The 19,050-nt window shown below is 50.4% G+C and overlaps 1 protein-coding gene across 4 annotated transcripts; it reads left to right on the top strand.

Annotated features, from left to right (window-relative positions):
* The first annotated feature begins 631 nt into the window (after positions 1-631).
* HJURP (Holliday junction recognition protein) lies at positions 632-18,032 on the top strand. Of its 4 annotated transcripts, none has more exons than XM_056819957.1 (10): positions 632-878; positions 1,136-1,202; positions 2,401-2,456; positions 3,888-3,993; positions 4,871-4,929; positions 9,933-10,031; positions 10,930-11,008; positions 11,405-12,641; positions 16,900-17,056; positions 17,484-18,032. In XM_056819957.1, exons 1-10 carry the CDS (start codon positions 678-680, stop codon positions 17,544-17,546), a joined length of 2,124 nt encoding a protein of 707 aa, XP_056675935.1. In that variant the 5' UTR covers positions 632-677; the 3' UTR covers positions 17,547-18,032. The 4 variants fall into 4 exon arrangements, with proteins under 4 accessions (XP_056675935.1, XP_056675934.1, XP_056675936.1 ...); XM_056819956.1 differs by having other exon boundaries at positions 634-878; positions 9,930-10,031; XM_056819958.1 differs by having other exon boundaries at positions 637-878; positions 9,930-10,031; positions 16,900-17,023.
* The last annotated feature ends 1,018 nt before the right edge of the window (positions 18,033-19,050 follow it).

Here is a 19,050-nt window from a genome sequence, read left to right as displayed (position 1 = left end):
GTCTCTGTGTCCCCAGGCGGGGCAGCCGTGGACAGCGTAGGCGATCTCCCGGGGGTCAGCGTCATCCCTAGCACGTGCGTAAGGAGGGGTTTCCCCAAAGTCCGCTTCTCTCCTCGGGGTCAGGGTCTGCTCCCCCAGGGCCTCGCACAGCGCCCCAGACACAGTCGGGGCACGTTGCCTGAGGGGTCCTTGGGGAAGTGGAGGGAGGGGCTGGGTGGGGAAAACGGCGTCTGGAGGACTTTGGGCGGGTCCTCCCCGTGGTCACTGGTGCCCTCCTCTAGCTGCCTCCCAAGGGATGGGACCCGACCAAGAAACTGGCAGGAATGGCTGCGACTCACAGCTCGGAGTCCTTCCCCTATCCCTAGCCTCACGCTTCAAAAGTGGAGCCCGAAGGCGCAAAGGAGGGACACAGAGGACGCTTCGCCCGCTCCGCCCCGCGGGGGCGGGGCTATGTCGGAGGGGGAGGCTAAGCGTGCGTCCTCCCGATCAGCTGAGCCTCCGACCGTTGGAGAGTCAATAAATTTAAAAGGACCAATGAGATTGAGTTGTATTCTACGGGGCGGGGCATCCACCGGAACTGACCAATGGAATTACTCACCTCACCTGGAGGAGCCGGCGGGCGCAGTTCTACCAATGAGAGTGGCGGCTCGGGAAGACGAGCGGGTCGGCAGTGCCCAATGGCGGAGGGTGGGGCGGAGCAGGCCCACGCTTTGGGACCCGGGTCTAGAGGCTGCTGCAGCAGCAGCATCGCCAACTCTGGTCTCAGCCTTAGCCCCAGCATGGTGGGCTCCAACACCCGGCAGCGGCAGCAGCTGCTCCAGAAGCTGCAGACCAGCAACCAGCGTTTCACGCAGCTCATGGGGGCACTAGTGGCCAAGGTGAGGCCTGGCCGCACTCCGCCCTGGTGACGGACACTCCATCCCACCCCCATCCTGAGGGCCCCGCCCCATGGGACCCCCTACTCCCGGTGCTCCCCTGGGTGTGCCCCGCCCCCACGGCCCCCACGTGGGAGCCCCGTAACTTCCCCAAGGGTGCCGCCTCCCTGTGAGAACCCCCATTGCTTCCCCGCATGATGCCCTCGCTGCCCTAAGCTCGGCCTGGGCTCTCCGGCGCTGACCCCCGTCTCCCCCCGCAGTATGACCGCCCCTTCGAAGAAGACAAGCTGGTGCACATCGCCACGCTGACTTATAGAGCTCCAGAAGGTAAGGAGGGCCGGAGTGAGTGGGGACGCGCACGTGCGTGGGTCCCAGCCTCGCTTTCTTCTGCTTGTAAAGCCCGCCCCCTGAGGAGCCGCGGTCAGGGCCAGGCAGCGGGGTTAAGTGACTCGCCCAGGGTCACACAGCCAGAACCTCTCTTCTTCGGGCAGTGAGATCCCTGCTCTTCAGGAAGCACCTACTGGGTGCCAGGCTCCCGCCTCTCCCCGCCCTCCCCTAGCTGCCCCCAGGAGCGCCCCCTGCTGGGCCCGGGAGGCCCCACCACGCTGGAGAGCCCTGACGGGCCCCCTGAGCTTCAGCTCTGTCTAATCCCTGTCTTCGTGAGACCAGGAGCCAGAGCCCATCCATCCGTTCAGGGGCGGTCAGTATGTACCCAAGAAAATGAGCAGCCTGTACAGCCCGGCAGCTGGGGGGCTCAGTGGAAGGGGAGCCAGGCCTGGAGACCTCTGAACGGTCCTGGGTTCCAATGTGGCCTCGGACACTTCCTTAGCCAGGTGACCCTGGACAAGTCACTTGACCCCCATTGCCTAGCTCTGACCACTCTTCTACCTTGGAGCCAATCCACAGTATTGACACCAAGAAGGAAGGTGAGGGTTTGGGGAAAACAAGACTAAAGGTGAAAGAAGAATCTAAGGAGGGAGGGCAGGGCTTAACTAAAGAAGAAGAAGAAGAATCTGCTTCCTATCCTGTATCAGCAGCGCCTAACAGAGGCAGAGAGCAACAAAGTCACGTGACACAGCAGCCTGGCATCCTCAGTGGGGAAGACTCTGCCATCAAGTCTCGAGTGCCCAAAGATGTGCCATTTGGATTCAGGGGGAGGTTTTTGCACACAGTCAGTGCCGCTAAAATGAGATGGAACCTGTAATGGGGACATCTTAGGAGTCGCTCTGACAAAGGGCTGATCGCTAAGCTAGAAAGAACTTATTTTAGTACCTAAGAAAAAGGACTCTAACCGGGAGAGAAGCTGTCGAAGGCCAGGAAAAGGGTCCCAACAGACCGGCCAAAAGGACAGAAAAGGGAAGGGATGGCCGCAGAGGGGGCTGTGCGGAGGGCTCCTCCGGGCCTCCTTTCCTGCCCTCCAGCTGGCTGGGGCGCCTCTGCTGCTTTGGCTCCCCCGTTGGGCTTGTGTGTCAGAAGAAGGTAAAGATCAGTATTTAAATGGCCTCTTTTTTGTTTCTTTTCCAAGGGCTGAAACTATGGGGCGGAAAAAGAGTAACCCAAAGAATCTTCCAGTCTATCCAGGTACTGATTTACTTTATTTTTATTTTTATTTTAAACCCTCACCTTCCTGCTTGGAGTCAGTACTATGTATTGGCTCCAAGGCAGAGGAGTGGTAAGGGGTTGGCAATGGGGGTCAAGTGACTTGCCCAGGGTCACCCAGCTGGGAAGTGTCTGAGGCCACATTTGAACCCAGGACCTCCCATCTCTAGGCCTGACTCTCCATCCACTGAGCTACCCAGCTGCCCCCCCCCCCCCCCCAGGTCCTGATTTAAAGCAAAGTTTGCTATCAAAATGCCGCCTTCTTCTTCTTGAACCCTGACCCTCTGTCTCAGAATGGATGTCGAGTGGCTGTGAGTGCTAAAGGCCGGGCCTTTGGGGTTAAGTGACTTGCCCAGGCTCACATGACTAGGATGCGTCAGAGGTCAAATTTGAGCTTGGGTCTTCCCAATTCCAGGCCCGGAGTTCTCTCCCTCCGCTGAGCCCCTGGGCTGCCCCTCAGAATCCATGCTTAAGAGACAGGGCTATGGCAGGCCCGCTAAACTTCTGTGAAACAGGAGCTTTCTCCTCGGCTGCGATCAGTTAGTCGCTCAGTGATCTCTCCAGGACTCCGGCCATGGGTAGGAGTTCTCCGTATTTGGAAACACTCTTCATACGCCTTCTTTATGTTTGGGAGGGAGGCTCCGGGACGCCCCGAGCTCCCGTCCGGCCTCCGGGACCCCCGAGCTCCCGACCGGCCTCCGGGACCCCCGAGCTCCCGACCGGCCTCCGGGACCCCCGAGCTCCCGACCGGCCTCCGGGACCCCCGAGCTCCCGTCCGGCCTCCGGGACCCCCGAGCTCCCGTCCGGCCTCCGGGACCCCCGAGCTCCCGTCCGGCCTCCGGGACCCCCGAGCTCCCGACCGGCCTCCAGGACCCCCTGAGCTCCCGACCGGCCTCTGGGACCTATTGTGCCGGTGGGGGGGGGGGGGGGGGGGAGCGGCGGTTACATCCTCTGGCCGCGGGGGGGGGGGGGGGGAGGGGAGAGCTTGGCAGGCTGGCGCCGATGCCCCCGGCAGGCGCCGGCCCGCGCTGAGACTTCGGGGTGCTCGCGGTGGGGAGGGGCTGGGCAGGGTCTGCCCGGAAGCTGGTGTCAAGGGAAAGGAAAGCGCAAAGCCTTGGCACGAGCACCTGGTGAAGGGCAGCCGCGGGGCCTTCGTCTGGCTGCACGGAGGCTGCTTGTTGCTCGGTGCACCCGTGGAGGGTGTCCACGAGCCTCGACCCCCGCAGGCCTCCTGCCTCCTGGATGTGCCCCGGGGGCTTCTGTCGGGCGCGGCCCGAGGCTTCGGGGGCTACGAGGGCACGTCTGCCCCCCCCCCCCCCTATGCCGCCCGGGAGGCTCGAGCGGGTCAGGGAGGGGCGGCGGCCGTCTACCCGGTATTAGGAGGGTTTGAGTGACGCTTTCCTGTTGTTTCAGATGAACCTGGAGGAAGAAGGGTACCTTTCAGACGGCGCCACGCAGAGAACACGATGCTCCGCTTTGAATAAACTGCCTCAGAGGCCCGGATGTCTGGCACAGCGAGGTCTGACGCACTCCCGGCCCTCCGGCACTTTGTGGGTGTTGGTTTGCCCGGGATCGGGGCGTTCCCAGAGCCCCTCTTTGGCGGTTCCCCCTAGAGTGGGGAGGAGCTCTGGGCAGATGAGACAGCCAGGATCTGCCATAAAGCATCCTCCCTGAGTCCTCCATAGCTCCCATTTATAGAGGCTCCCCTTGCCAGGCACTGCAAAGCTCCCTCTCCTTACTCTCCCATTTGAGCCTAACCACAACCCTTCCAGGCAGATGCTTTTACAGATAAGGAAACTGGGACCAATAAAGGTTACTCGCCCAGGGTCATTTAGCCAAGATGTACCTGAGGCAGGATTTGAATTCATGTCTTATTAGAACCAGTTAAATGGTCCTCTTTTGTAATAGATCTCTAGAGAGGGCCTTGGTTGCTGTTCACTATTCCTGAGATTATTCTAAATTTGATTGCTAATTTTGAGAATTGTCTATACCTCTGAAATAGACATTTTCGGGGATGTTGCACTTGAATTTGAAGTCAACTAACAAAGAATTAATGAAGCCCCCTTGCTTTATCACTTGATAAATAGATGGTTTTGAGTTGACCTCAGATATCAGCATGGATATTTTTGTCTTGTTAGACAAATGATTATTTTTAAATTTTTTATTAATTTTTAACAATAATTTTCTAAAGTTCTGAGTTCCATGTTCTGTCTTTCCTTTCCCCCCTCCCCCCAAGATGCAAAGTCATAAAAGCAGTGATTATTGCTAAGGAGTCTTAGCATGTTTGTGAAGCAATCAGTGGTACTGTTTGGGAAAATTTAATCCAGTTTTGGAATAAAGAAGGCAATAATGGAAGGCAAGTCATCTATTTCCAATTGGTTTTGTTTTTTTTTAAGATGCTGAAAGCAATGGGGTTGATGCAACTTTGGTTCAAAGAAATGATATCCACTTGAAGGTAAGAACCAATCTTATGGGGTAGTTAAGTGGCTCTGTGGATAGAGTGCCAGGAGGAGATGGGAAGTTCTGGGTTTAAATGTAGCCTAAGATACTTTAAGCTCTATGACCCCAGGCAAGTCACTTAACCATAGTTCTTGCCCTACTTAGTATCAGTTCTAAGAAGTGTAAAGATAATTTTAGTGTTGTGACTTAAAAAATCTAAATTGATTGGTCACCAAGGGGAAATCCCAAATAATAAAGTACCCAAGTGAGCTGGAAATTATGGTGATTTTAATTAATATAAAGAGAAGGAATTAAGGAGAAGAGAGAGGGAGAGGAAAAAGAGTTCATTTAAACTGCTCCAGCTCAGGCTGAGCCAGGCAGGAGTTAAAGGCCTTGGCCAAAGGGGCCTCCCTGAGCCCAAGGGAAAAGGAAGTCAGTCTTATCACTCTGAGACCGTCTCAAGGAAGCTGAGTGAGCTCCTCCAGGCTGAGTTCCAGGATTGAACTGGCACCTAGGCTGCTCACAGGAAGTGATCAGCCAGATCCACCTCTCCAGGGAAAGAGGGTGTTTTTAAACAGGCACTACTTGGAGACAGCAAGGGAGCCAAATATATAGATCTTTCACCCTTGTGTCTCCTCCTCCAAACTTTCACATCTACCAATCACATCAAAGGCTTTCTCCAGGACTGCCCATACTTTTAGTTCTCACCTTTGATTAGATTTTTGAGCTACTTAACGCTTCTTTGTTAAGTTCACCTTTTGTTAGTTACTTGACCTTTTTTTGATTAATTTAACCTTTATAGTTACTTAACACCTTTTTGTATTAAGATCTAAACATAGACTTCCGCTTACCTGTCTAGCTTCACTATAAGGTGAGAACTAAGTACCTTCATTGTTCAATCAGGAGATTACAACTTTATCTTCCCCTAAAGTATGTCTAAGTAGGGTGGAGCAATGTAAAGTTCCCAAGACATTCCTGATCAAGTATCTCCATTGTTACAATCAGGAAATAGCTAAATCAAATATTCTAAAGTGGAGTAGTTTTTAAATTCACAGAAGGTAAGGGTTTTGAAGAAAGAACTGATCCTACTTTGGCTTAGCTTTCTCTGTTCTAGTTAGACTGGCTGGAGGGAAGGTTTAAGTGAATTGAGACCTGACCAAACAAGGCCCAGCCCTGGCAGCTCCTGCTTACCGTGCGAGTACCCCCCCCCCCCCCCCCCCCCCCCCCGCTCAGATCCAGGGTTTCCCCCTTTCTCTCCTTCCCCTCCAAAGCTGTCCCAGTTTTTAACCTCCACCTTGGTGGCTATCTCTCCCTGAACAGGGCCAAGAGTGTCAGACTTAGTACTGTCATTTGCCTTGATTTTTTGATCACAGAATATTTAAGATTAAACAGGCGGTCATTCAGAGTAGATTATATTTCAATACAGAGTTTTCCAGTTTGGCTTGTGGTTTCATTGGTATAGGAAATCTTGTGAGGAACCTGCCTCTACCAATGAATGAATGAACGAACGAACGAACGAACGAATGAATGAATGAATGAACGAACGAACGAACGAACGAACGAATGAATGAAAAGACCTTTATTAAGCAGATACTGTGTGCTCTGATCCATGCTGAGTGCTGGACATATATATACTTACTCTCATAGAGTTTACATTCTTTCTTGTTTCTTTTTTTAAGATTTAAGGTATTAAATTATATTTTGATTTTTTTCCCCAACTACGTGTAAAGTTTCCAATATTTTCCAAAGAATATTTAGTCTCAAATTCTCTCCCTCCCTCCCTTTCCTCAACCCCTCAAACCACATTAAGATGTGAGCAATTATGCAATCGTGAAACATTTCCCCATAGTAATACTTTTTTGGAAGGAAACTCAAAAAGAAAAAAAATAAGAGAAAAAGGTTTGCTTTAGTTTGGATTCTGACTCAGTTCTTTTTCTGTGGGAACAGGTGACACTTTTTATGAGATCATCATATTGCCAAGAATAGCTCTTCCTCAGAGTTGTTCATTATACAGTATACCTGTGACCGGAACAATGTTCTTCTGGTTCTGCTTATTTCACTTTGCTTCAGTTCATGGAAGTCTTTCCAGGTTTTTCTGAACTTCTCCTGTTGTCATTTCTTATAGCACAAATGGTATTCTGGTACATCATATGTGGTAACTTACTCTTCCATTCCCATTGATAAGTATCTTCTCATTAAGTCTTTGTACCCCCAGAAGAGCCACTTTAAATAATTTTTTTACATCCCTTTTTTGTTTTTTAATCTCTTTGGGATACAAATCTAGTAATAGTATTGTTGGATCAAAGGGTGTGTGCTTATTGTTTCATTGCCCTTTGGACAATGAAAAATAGTTTCAAATTGCTCTCCTGAACAATTGAATCAGTTCACAAATCCCCCAATAGTGCATTGTGTCCCAGCTTTCTTTCCCTTATCCCCTCCTAGTTTTGTCTTTTTTCCTTTTCTGTCATAAAAGGTGTGCGGTGGTGCTTCAGAGTTGCTTTAATTTGCATTTCTCTAGTTAATAGTAATTTAGAGCATTTTGTGTGATTATAGAGAACTTTAATTACTTTGTTTGATAATTGCCTGATCATATACTTTGCTCATTTATCAATTGGGGAATGACATGTATTCTTATATATTCAACTCATTTCTCTATGTATTTGAGAAATGAGGTCTTTATTAGAGAGTTGTAAAAATTTTACATTATTATGATTCCTGTGTATTACTCCCATCCTATTGTAAAGATGAATTTAGAGTTGTGACTTTAAATCTAGATTACCCCTGTTCAGTTTCTGACCTCCACCTCCCCCATTTGCCCTTATTTCTATCAGCCCCACCTCACTTCTCTTATCCCCTCCTCTTCCTATTTTCCTGTAGAATGAAATAATTTCTCGACTGTGTATGTTCTTCCCTCTTTGAGCCAGTTCTGATGAGAGGAAGGTTCCCATGCTCTCCTCCTCACCTCCTCTGTCTTCCTCTCCACTGTAAATACTCTTTCACATGCAAAAATTTGCCCCATTCTGTTTTTCCCTTCCTACTCTCTCAATGCATTTCCTCTTTCTCATGCCTTAATTTTATTTTTATTGTATCATCCCATCATATTCAATTCATACCCTTACCCTCTGTCTATGGATACCCCTTCTAACAGCCCTAATAATGACAGAATTCTTTGGAGATAGAAGAATCACTTCTCCATGTAGGGTTGAACACAATTTAACCTTATTGAAAGTCTTTTGATTCTCTTTTCTGTTTACCTTTTTTATGATTCTCTTAAGTCTTGTACTTGAAAGTCAGATTTTCCATTCAGCTTTAGTCTTTTCATTTTTGAAAGTTCTCAATTTCATTGAATACCCTTTATTTCCCCCTGAAGGATTATGCTCAGTTTTGTTGAATAAGTGCTTGAAGTCCTAGCTCCTTTAGCCTCTGCAACAGCCTATTCCAGGCCTTTCCATTCTTTTATGTAGAAGTTGCTAAGTTTTATGATATCCTGACCATGATTTCATGATATTTGAATTGTTTATTTTTGGCTGTTTTGTGATATTTTTCTCCTTGACCTGGGAGTTATGGAATTTGGCTGTTGTATTCCTAAGAGTTATTGGGGTCTCAGGAGGTGATCAGTGGATTCTTTCAATTTCTGTATTATCCTGGTTCTAGAATATCAGGGCAGTTTTCCTTGATAATTTCTTGAAAGATGATATCTAAGGTCTTTTTTTGGATCCTGACTTTCAGGTAGTCCAGTAATTCTCAGATTCTTTCTCCTGGATTTATTTTCCAGGTCAGTTGTTTTCCCCCATGAGATATTTCTTAATTTCTTCTATTTTTTAATTCTTTTGATTTTGTTTCTTTCTTGTCTCACAGAGTCATTTGCTTCCACTTGCCTAATTTAATTTTTAAGGCATGATTTTCTTGAATGAGCTTTTGTACCTCCTTTTCCATTTGGCCACTTTTTAAGAGTTCCTTTTTCTCAGTGAATTTGTGCATCTCTTTTTCCATAGGACCAATTCTGTCTTCAAGAAGTTTTTCTGTTCAGTGCATTTTTGTATATCTTTTTCCATTTGGCCTGTTCTCCTTTTTAAGAAATACTTCTCTTCTGCTCCCGTGGCCCCAAGTGCTGGTGTATGCTGGTGTTCCTCCTCACCCTCTGACTGTGCCCCAGGACTGGGACCTGGTTCTGCGTATGGGCAATGGGACAGAAGTCTTGTACCCAGAGGCAGCAAAGGGAATCCTGCGATTTTCTAAGCAGTTGTCTGATCCCCCCCTTGTGACCGAGAGCTCCAGAATCCTTGGCTGCTGCTTCTGCTGGGCCCAAAGTCTGTTGCCTCCATGCGGCCTGCCCTGGCACCCTGTGCTCCACCTCTACCCTGGCATGCCAGCCTTCTAAGTTTATTTGGGCAGAAAATTACTTCACCTTGTCTTTTTGTGAATTATGCTGCTCCAGAATTCATTTTGAGGCAATATAGCATAGGTTTTTGGAGGGTAATTTGGCAGAAATCAGACGGTCCCTGTACCTTCTCCACCACCTTGGTTTTTTACACCCAAAGAGCTTACCTTCTAATGGAGAGAAAGAGCACCATGTTCTCCTGGTTGATGAATGGGCCCACGGACTACCCTTTGCAGAAGCAATGCAATATTGATAGAGGATGATTTTAAATCTTGTAGGCACTCAAGGATGGCTGGAGAGGATGCTCTGGGGGTGTCCCAAGGGGGAGCGGTGGGGGAGGCTCTTGGTTTGGAAGGGTGGGCCTAAGCTGCTGGACCTAAGCAGCAAAGTCTCTGGGAAGGAGGTGGCCCCCCTGGGCTTGGTCCTCAAAGCCTGCCGCTGTCGGGCAGTGGGCTCATCAGTATCCAGTAGAGTCAAGATGGGTGTTCTTGTGGCTGCACACATGGGTTAGCCGCTTGTCCCCGGCAGACTTAACCCTAAAGGCTCTTTTCCTTCATAGCTGTCCAGTTGGTGAGACAAAGCAAGAAAGAGTTGTTTTGACGATCAGCTCGCCTTAGTACTTTTGTCTGTTTTAGAAGAATGACAGCCTTCCAAGTCTTCCAGAACGCGAGCTCTACAAGGATTGCTTGACCCGAGTGGATGTTATCCTGGAGGATGACCACCCCAGGCTAATCACGGTGAGGCTTCTTGTCTTACGATCGAGTGGTGGTGGTTTGCATCCGTCTATTTCCAATGTCGTCTCCTCCTCTCTGTGTCCTCCATCCCTTATTCACAGAAGAAAAGAAGAAGAAAAAGCACTTTTATAGACCTGACCGGGGCATCGAAACCATCCTGCCGCTGTCCAGGGTCGGCCTCCCCCGGCGTAACGCTCAGGTCTTCTTCTGTCTTGCGCTTTTCCTCCGTGTCCCCCTCGCGATGATGGGGGGGCTGCTCCGCTTCTGTGGACTTTGCGCGGTTCACGTAAAGCTCGTCCGAGTCGTCTGTTCCTCGTCCTTCAGGGTCTCTGTTTGTAGTTCCTGTTTGCCGAGGCGGGGTCAGGTCACGGTTACGCCGCATACGGTTACGGTTAGGCTGAGGGCTTGGCTCCCAGAGAGGATTTCATGGATGGGGGGAGGAGACGTGGTGGTCAGCGTTTCTTTTCAGGGGAAGGCAGAGCTTGGGGTTCTTCTCAGGCACGTCCCGCCCCCCTTTCTCATCCCTCGGCCTCCTGGGACTCGTGTGCCGTGAGCGTGGCGGGCTCTGTGTCCCACGGGAAGAAACGAAGGCCTTCCAGGGCCTCCCCGGCCTCCGCCAGCGAGTGTGAGAGGAGGCATTTGAACGAGGGTCTTCTTGCTGGCTCCCTCGTGCCGGGTTCTGTTCACTACGGCACGTCCCGCCTGGAAAATAAAGGCCTCCGTCCGGCGGCTGCTGGTGTGAAGTCGTCGAGGGCCAGCTCTGTCTGTTCGGCCCCAGGACGGAGCTGGGGCCGACGAGTGAGAGACGGACCTCGGACAGACACGAGCCCGGCTCTTTGCTTCCGGGCCCTTCAGGCCTTGGCCTGTGGCGTTCAGTGCCCACTTTTGGTTTTATTTGCAGTTTGACAGTTTCAGCAGGAGGAAGGACCGAAATGCTCCCTGCGACTTTTCCCCAGAGGAGAAGGCCAAGCCTGTGCTCGGTGAGTGGCCGTGCGTGTTGCTTTACGTGGTTCTCGATTGGGTCCCCCGAGCCCCGAAGTTCTCAGCTCCCTGGAGCCAGTCTTGGGGGTCCTTTGGGGCATCTCTTCCCTCCCCGTGGCCTGGGCCTGCCAGACCCTCTCCAGGCACTCGGCTCCCACGGCTTTGGCGTGGGGCTTTTGGACGGGTAAGAAGGAGGAAAACTCTTGCCCGGGCCCCCCTCCAAACCGCTGGGTTTTCAGTTGGGTTTGAAGTTCATTCACTGGTGCTGAGCGATGCTTTCAGCTTTGTTGGGCCCTGCGGCCCCCTCCCTGCCCCCAAGAGGCAGGAAGCAGAACCTGGCCGTGATGCAGGGACGTGTTTCTCCGCGAATCTCATTGGGTGTCATTTGTCCTCAGGGGACGGCGCTAACAGCCCCTGGAGGACTTCTGCGACGCCACCGGAGCCACCCTCAGGCCTCCGAGGTCCCCAGGACACGCGCGTGATGCCCGCGTCCCACAATGGAAGCCTGTTGGCCCGCAGGAGGGCCCTGTGGGGTGAAAGCCCTTGGGGCGATGAAGACTCTGCCCTGGACATCACCCTGGGGGACGTTTACGCAGAGATGCTCTATTCCCTGTGCAAGTGTTTGCCGTCGCAGAAGGTGGGCCTTGTGTCCACCAACAAGTACATTTCCAAAGGCTGGTTCGCTAAGAAGAGGAGGCTTAATATCACGTTTATGATGGAAAATAGCTTTTTAAAGATGCATAAGAAAGTCCATATTATGCCAGGTGAGAAAAATAGTTTAGTTTGCCGGAAGGAAGATAAGGCGGTCTTTGTGCCCCGTTCTGGGGCCGCCGGCGGGGTCAAGGACCTTGAATCGTTAGCACCTGGCCCCACCTGCTTCCAAGGTGTTTCTTCCCCTGTGGAAGCTCTGAGGGGGCGGCTGCACAAGCTTTCTACTTGCGAATCTCCCTCTAAGCCCGGGGATGCGAGGCGGGCACTCCCCAGGCCCCAGGCTCAGGTGGCTCCCGGGTTGTCTCTGCCCCCCTCTCTGACAAGTGCAAAGGACAGGTTCTACCCTTCGCAGCAGGTTGCCCCTGGAGGGGATATTTTGCTTCAGGGAAGGCATCTGTACAGATCATTTGTGCCGCTGAGTTCTCTCCAAACCCCCAAGAAGTTTCCTGTGTCCTGTGAAAGACTTTGTCTGGAGCCATCTACCTCTGACGCCTCGGAAGCACGCCTGAAGACTGTCTTTCCGAGGAATCAAGTTACAAAGGCGAAAAAGTCCTTGCTGTTTGGTTCGGATCAGACACCCTGCAAAGCCCAGGATACAATAGACTGCATGTTTGACACCTATTCCCAAGAAACCTCTCGGTGGGCACAGGAACTTCTATTCCTTAAGAAATCGGGGCAGCAATCCAAAGGGCTGCCTCAGAGCAAATGCAAGTATTCCCTGGAAAGTTTAGGCCCCAAGGATGGTCCCCCGGAGCCACAGAAAGCAGCCACCCCTGTGGGCTTTGCCAGGAGCTCCCCCTGTAAGACCGCCTTACCTGGAGCCATGCTGAAAGGAGACTTTTCCTCCCCGACAAAAAGGCGGAAAGTGTCCAGCTTCCAGACGTGGGATTGTTTCAGCTCTTCGAAGACGAGAGATTTGGCGTAGGTATTTTTTAAAATAATGATTCTTGCTATAAATAGTATTTATGGAAAGAGTCACCACAGTGGATCTAGATCTGTTACACTCTATAACAAACAAATAATAAATGATTCTAAAAGCAGCATGTGTGCCTATCAGAGATTTGAGATCTCATGAGGAAAGGCGCCTGAGCTGTAAGAGTCCCAGAATCGGGCTTTGCCATCCACTCCTTGGGCAGCCTTGGGCAGGCCACTCATTTCCCCACTTTCTCCAGCTAAGTGGTGAATCTGAACTTGGTGGCCCTTGACGGCCCTTCCAGCCCTCTTCAGAGCCCTTTGATGAACTCGGGAGCTCCAGCAAGATAAAGTTGGTCCGTGGTCAAGAATTCTGACGTGGACTCCCTACTCCTTGACCTTCTCTTCCCTGTAGTCTGGCTACTCCATGCCCTTCCTATTTCCCTTCTGGATAGTTTGAAGGTTTCTGCTGTATTCTATTTAGGGCTCCTCTTACCTCTCTGTTCCTTTTTGGTCCCCTTTGCCACAGCATCCTCCATGTTGTAGCCCCAGCTGTGGGGACCCCAAGGCTTTTTACAGAGCCTCCTTCTTTTTCTCTGTCTCTTCTTAATTTCTATGGATTCACTCATTGTCTCTGAGAATACCTCCCAGATCAATAGATCTAGCTCCAGGAACCATCTAAAGGATGGACTCCACGGATGTCCCTTAGGCCTCTCGAACTCTGGTTGGCTAAAATGGGACTCATTCTTCCTCTACTTGGGTTTCCTTTGTGGAAGAAAAGAAGATTATTAATATACTCTACTCTTGGTATACAATTCTATCAAATAATTTTGTTCCTTTAAACATTTGGAATTGGAGGAATCTTGGCGTTTTTGTGGCTCTCGAGATCCCTCTGCCCCTAGACAATTTGTGCTAAGTTAAGAATCCTGAAGAAGAAACATCAGACTGTAAAAATCCAATTTGAAATAGCTGTAGCCCTCTCACTTGAGGAAAGGAGGAAGGCACGGGATGTGCTAAATGGGAGAAGAGGGAACCTCATTCAGAGGTCAGTTTGTGTCCTTAAATTTCCCTTAAAAAGACCTTTTGTCCTTAATTCACCTCATCTTTCAAGAAAGGGGCTGGAGACGGGTGAGCCTAGAAAGGGCTGTTGGACCAGAAAAATGCTCTTTCTTGATGTGCTTTGCCGTTTCAGGGGAGAGCACTTGCCTACGGACCCTGAGTTTTCCATTTATTCATCTTCACAACCTGGGGATCATCTTGGACTCATCAGCTCTCATGTAGCCCTCCTTCCTGTTTCAATCACTCAACAAGTCTTGTTGCTTCTGATTCCTTAACATGTCCTCCACCCATTGCCTTCTCTGCGCCCAGGAGGCTTCTACCCCAGCTCCTGGCTTCATCTTTATGTGCACTGCCATCACTTCCTTCTTGAGTCCACCTTCCCCCCCTGGAGTTCACTCCTTCCCCTACCCCCACCTTCTTTAAGCTTCATTGCAAGCTGCTTCTCCTTGTTGGCTTTGTGAATCCCAAATCATTCATGCAACCTTGCGACTCTTTTCTGTTTACTTATGGCTCCCTGTGCTTTCCTTCTGACACCGCACAAGTAGCTGGAGTGCAGAGATGATGGCATTCGTTCTTTTTGCATGTCTAGTGTTTTACCCAGGGCCTTTTTTGGTTGTGAAATTTTTTTCAATTGCATGTGGAAATTTTGACAATTGTTTTCTGACATTTTGCAATTCAGATTCCCTTCCTCTCCCTGTCCCCAAAGTGCTTTGATCTGCAATCAGATTCTAACAGTTCTTTCTTTGACTGTGGTTAGCGGGTGTGTTTATTTGTTTGTGAGCTGTCTATCATGAGCTCCTTGGGGTAATCCGAGAATATTTTTTTTTTATGTTTTATCGTTATTTTAATAACAAATTTCCATATACAGTTTCCAAAATAGGATTCATGTTGTCTCCCTCCCTTTTTCCCTCCCCCCTCTCAGAGTTGGCAAGCAGTTCAGTCTGGGTTATAGGTGTGTTATCACACAAAACATAATTCCGTATTATTTGTTTTTTATAAGTGAATCATCTTGTAAAACCCAAACCCCAAATTATATGCCCCCCAAAACAAGAAATCATATGTTTTCCTCTGCATTTCTACTGTTCTTTCTCTAGATGTGGATAGCTTTCTTTTTCATAAGTCCTCACAATTGTTTTGCATCATTGTATTGCTGTGAGTAGCAAAGTATCACATTTGATCATCCCACAACATTTTAGTTACTGTGTTCTCCTGGTTCTGCTTATTTCATCTGCATCAGTTCAGAGAGGTCTCTCCAGCTCTTTCTGAAATCCTCCTGTTCATTTTTCCTTACAGCACAATACCATTCCATCACCATCATATGCCACAGTTTGTTCAGCTATTCCCCTGTGGAGTTAATCCCTTTAGTTTCCAATTCTTTGCCACCATAAAAAGTGTAATTTTTTTATTGCACATTTTTATCTCTTCAAGATACCGACCTAGTAGTGGTATTGCTGGCTCCAAAAGTATGCATTCTTTTAAAGCTCTTTGGGCATAATTCCAAATTGCCCTCCAGAATGGTCCACTCATTTCACAACTCCACCAGCTGCATCGCTGGTGGCCCAGTTTTGGCAACATTTCCTCCAACATTTATCGTTTTCTTTTACCATCATGTTGGCCAATCTGATAGGTGTGAGATGGTACCTCAGAGTTGTTTTAACTTGCATTTCTCTATTCAGGATGGATTTAAAACGCTTTTTCATAAGATCTTTGATTGCTTTGATTTCTTCATCTGAAAACCGCCTCTTCGTATCCTTTGACCATTCATCAATTGGGGATTGACTTGGATTCTTATAAATTTGACTCATTTCTTTCTATATTTGAGAAATGAGATCTTTATAGCAGAGAAATTTGTCATGAAAATTTTTTCCCAGTTGCTTCCCTTTCAATCTTGGTTGCATTGGCTTTTTTTGTACAGAACCTTTTTAATGTAACATAATCCAAATTCTTCCTTTTAGATCTTGTAATGTTGTCTGTCTTGCTTGGTCTTCAGTTCTTCCCTTCCCCATTGATCTGACAGGTATACTATTCTATGTTCCCTTGATTTGCTTATAATGTCACCCTTTATATCCAAATCACATATCCATTTTGAACCCTCATTTTTGAGCAGTTCTTGTCAAAGAGCGAGTTCTTCTCCCCAAAGCTGGGATCTTTGGCTTTATCAAACACTGGCTTGCTGCGGTCATTTACCCTCAGTCTATTGCACTGATCCACCATCTCTTAGCCAGATTGTTTTGATGAGAATTGATTCTTTTTTTTTTTTAAACCTTCACCTTCTGTCTTATGTATATTGGCTCCAAGGCAGAAGAGTGGTCAGGGCTAGGCAATGGGGGTCAAGTGACTTGACCAGGGTCACCCAGCTGGGAAGTGTCTGAGGCCAGATTTGAACCTGGTTCTCAATCCACTGAGCCACCCAGCTGCCCCCTGAGAATTGATTCTTTTAGGGAAAAAGCTGCAGGATTCAGATGGATGTGGATGAAAGCTTCCTCTCTTCAGTGTATTCATGGTTTTAAATGGGGGTTTGGCTTATCTATGAGTGCACTCTACCACAGTGACCAATAGGAAAGTGTGTTTTGCATGACAATAAAATAATAGACTTGGGCCTAAAACAAAAGGGAGTTTTTCAAAAGAACCATGATTAAGCCTTGGGTTAAGTCAACTTTGGTCATGGACGTTGAGATTTTCTCTTTTGTTCAGTCAGGCTCAGCTCTGTGAACCCAGTGGGGGGTTTCCTTAGCAAAGGTACTTGAATGGTTTGTCATTGCCTTCTCCAACTCATATTACTGATTAGGAAACTGAGGCAGAGTGAAGTGACTTGCCCAGAGTCACAACCACTCATGTCTAGGATTAGATTTGACGAGTCTTCTTGACTCCAAGCCTTGGATTTCATCTACTGGACCTCGTAGCTGCTCTGCTCTTTTAGGGGTTCAGGGTAGAAGCCACTGCCCCTACTCTAAAGGGGGGGAACAGCCTCGCTCCCCCCTCCTGACACAAGTGATGCGAAAAATCATGGCCCCAGTGAGTGTGCCTCTGCCCAAGTAAGCAGGGAGCAGGCCCTGGGGAGGGTGGCTGCCGGGGCTGGAAGTGGGCCAGCACGTTCTGCTTCCAGAACCCGCCTTCCTCCCCATCCCGTCCCTCGGCTGCCCCGGGGGGGGGGGGGGTCTTGCTGACCGAGATGGAGGCCTTTCATAGCTGACCGATTTTGTCACAGGACCCTCGACGGCAGGCGTCCTCCCATCGGCTCCGGGGACTCCCCCCGGGGCACCTTCGCGACATCCAGGCAGTCCGGCGCCCGTCCCTTCTACCAAGGAGTCGCCTGTGAGAGCTCAGCCCAGGTACCGAGCTGGCGTGCGTCTGCTCCATCCTTTGTACGTCCCAAGCACTCCTTCGCTCTCCTCTCCCTCGGCCCCACCCGCGCTCCCTGCATGCCCCGTCCTGGGTCCCCCTTTCCGGGATGAATGACGTCGGGGCTCTGGGAAAGGCCTTGCTTCCGGCCAGCTCTGCAGGGGGAGCGGTTCTGTCCTGGCGCCGCTGGATGGGGGAGTCCCCGGCGTGCAGGCTCTGCGGGCCTCGGCTTCGCCGTTTGCAAAATGGGGGCCGCACAGTCCCTTCGTCCTCTGCAATGCTGATCCCGAGCCCTCCGCGGGGGGAGCCCTGCAGATCACCGGCTCCTCGGCTCCTCTGGGTGCCGGAGGGCTTCAGCCAGTCCTGGGAATCTCCAGGGCTGGCGGCCCCTGAAAGCGGGGGTCCGCCGGGGATCAGCAGACTCCAGCTGGCGGCGGTGCTTTCTCCTAGAGCGCTGACAGAGCTTCCCCGGAGGGCCTGAAGAGGAGAGGCCTGGTGTTTGGGAGGCCCTGACGGGACGCGGCGCCGGAGCTGGGAGAGCCTCGATCCGGACTCCTGTCGCCGCCGATGGGCCTCCGTCTTCTGTTTGCAGAGCGCGGGGAAGGGCTTCCTCGACGGTTTCTCAGGTCCGCAGAACTGCAGATGGACCTGGCCTGCTCCTGGGCCAGGTTTCTCCTTTGCTGCAGAGGAAAACAGCCATTTCCAAAGTTGTTTTTATCCCCAGCCCGGCTGGGCTATTCTCCCTCTTCCTGTTCTAAAGAGCGCTGCAGGGCCTGCTACATGGGGCCTTGCAGCAGCCTTGTGTCAGCCTCCCTTTTTGAATAAGACTTTTTTAAAAGCCCGGCGTCACCTCCCACAGGCCCAACCCCAGGCAGGGGGATGTGCGTGGGAAGTGAGGTGCTGGGGCTGATTGTTCTCAGTTCATCCTTGCGGAGTTTGGTGTCGGGCCTTGTTTCAAGGCTGCTCGTGAAGGTTTGTCAATAAAGTGTATTTCTCATGGATCGGCTTCCGCCCTGCCCTGAGAAACATGACCCACCCCCACCCCCACCCCCTGGAATGCCCAACTCAGGCATGCCCCAGCCTCCGAGCTAAGGGCCGGGGGGAGCCCGGGAGGACCTTTGAGAAGGGGGGGGGGGTGCAGATCTATGTCTCGGGAGAGTCCTGTTGGCAGCCACATGGGAGACATCTTGGAGAGAAAGGAGTCGGGAGGCAGGAAGCCCAAACCCGAGGAAACTGATGGAGAGGCTCTTACAGTGGCCTAACTGAGGAGTGGCAGCAACCTGGACTCCAGGCACAATGGACAGAAGAGACGATGTGGAGATGGGGTTCACCAGGGCTAGTACAAGGAGCGGGTTTGGGGCCAACCAGGGGGGATAATGCCCAGGAGACCTTTGGGCCAGAGCTACAGATGTTCACAGGAAGGAGAAGAGGGGGCCTGGGTCACAGTCAGGGGGGTCTAGCAAAGGCACCTGGGAAAGACTCATCACGCAGGGAGAAGGAGAGGCAGGAAAGAGTGGCGCCTTGAAAATGGTCATCAGAGCAGCCATAACATTTCCTTAGTGCTTAGTACACCCTGGGTAGTGGGTCAGGCTTTTCAAAATGATCTCATTTGATCCCCACAACAGCCCTGGGAGGTGGGTGCTGCTATTATCCCCATTTTATAGGTGAGACAGAAGCACATGGGTTAGGTGACTTGCCCACAGTCACATAGCTAGTGAGGCCGGTCTTACTGTCTTAGTGGCCCCAGAAGGAAGAGGGTACCGGAAGAAGGTGGACGACAGGGTCCAGCACTGTGGAGAGAGGACAAGAGGGAGCAGGACTGAGAAAAGACCGCAGGATTTTTTTTTCAGGAGTGGGAGATTCCATTCCTTTCCCCCCCCCCCATTTGATTTAATTTATTTAGTCAATTTAGAACATTATTCCTTGTTTACAATAATCACATTGTTTCCCTTCCTCCCCTCCACCCACCCTTCCCACAGCCAATGTGCAATTCCACTGGGTATTACTTGTGTCCTTG

The sequence above is a fragment of the Monodelphis domestica genome, chromosome 2 (genome assembly GCF_027887165.1).
Source record: "Monodelphis domestica isolate mMonDom1 chromosome 2, mMonDom1.pri, whole genome shotgun sequence".
NCBI lineage: Eukaryota > Metazoa > Chordata > Mammalia > Didelphimorphia > Didelphidae > Monodelphis > Monodelphis domestica.
The sequence above is the reverse complement of the archived record's forward strand: the minus strand, read 5'-3'. Positions and strand labels throughout refer to the sequence as shown.

Excerpts from the sequence above, each read along its gene's own strand:
- HJURP (XM_056819956.1), top strand. The coding sequence starts at position 678 with ATGGCGGAGGGTGGGGCGGAGCAGGCCCACGCTTTGGGACCCGGGTCT. Across the intron at positions 12,642-16,899 it reads TCGAAGACGAGAGATTTGGC|GACCCTCGACGGCAGGCGTC; the intron begins GTAGGTATTTTT and ends ATTTTGTCACAG. Across the intron at positions 17,057-17,483 it reads GTGCGTCTGCTCCATCCTTT|AGCGCTGACAGAGCTTCCCC; the intron begins GTACGTCCCAAG and ends GCTTTCTCCTAG.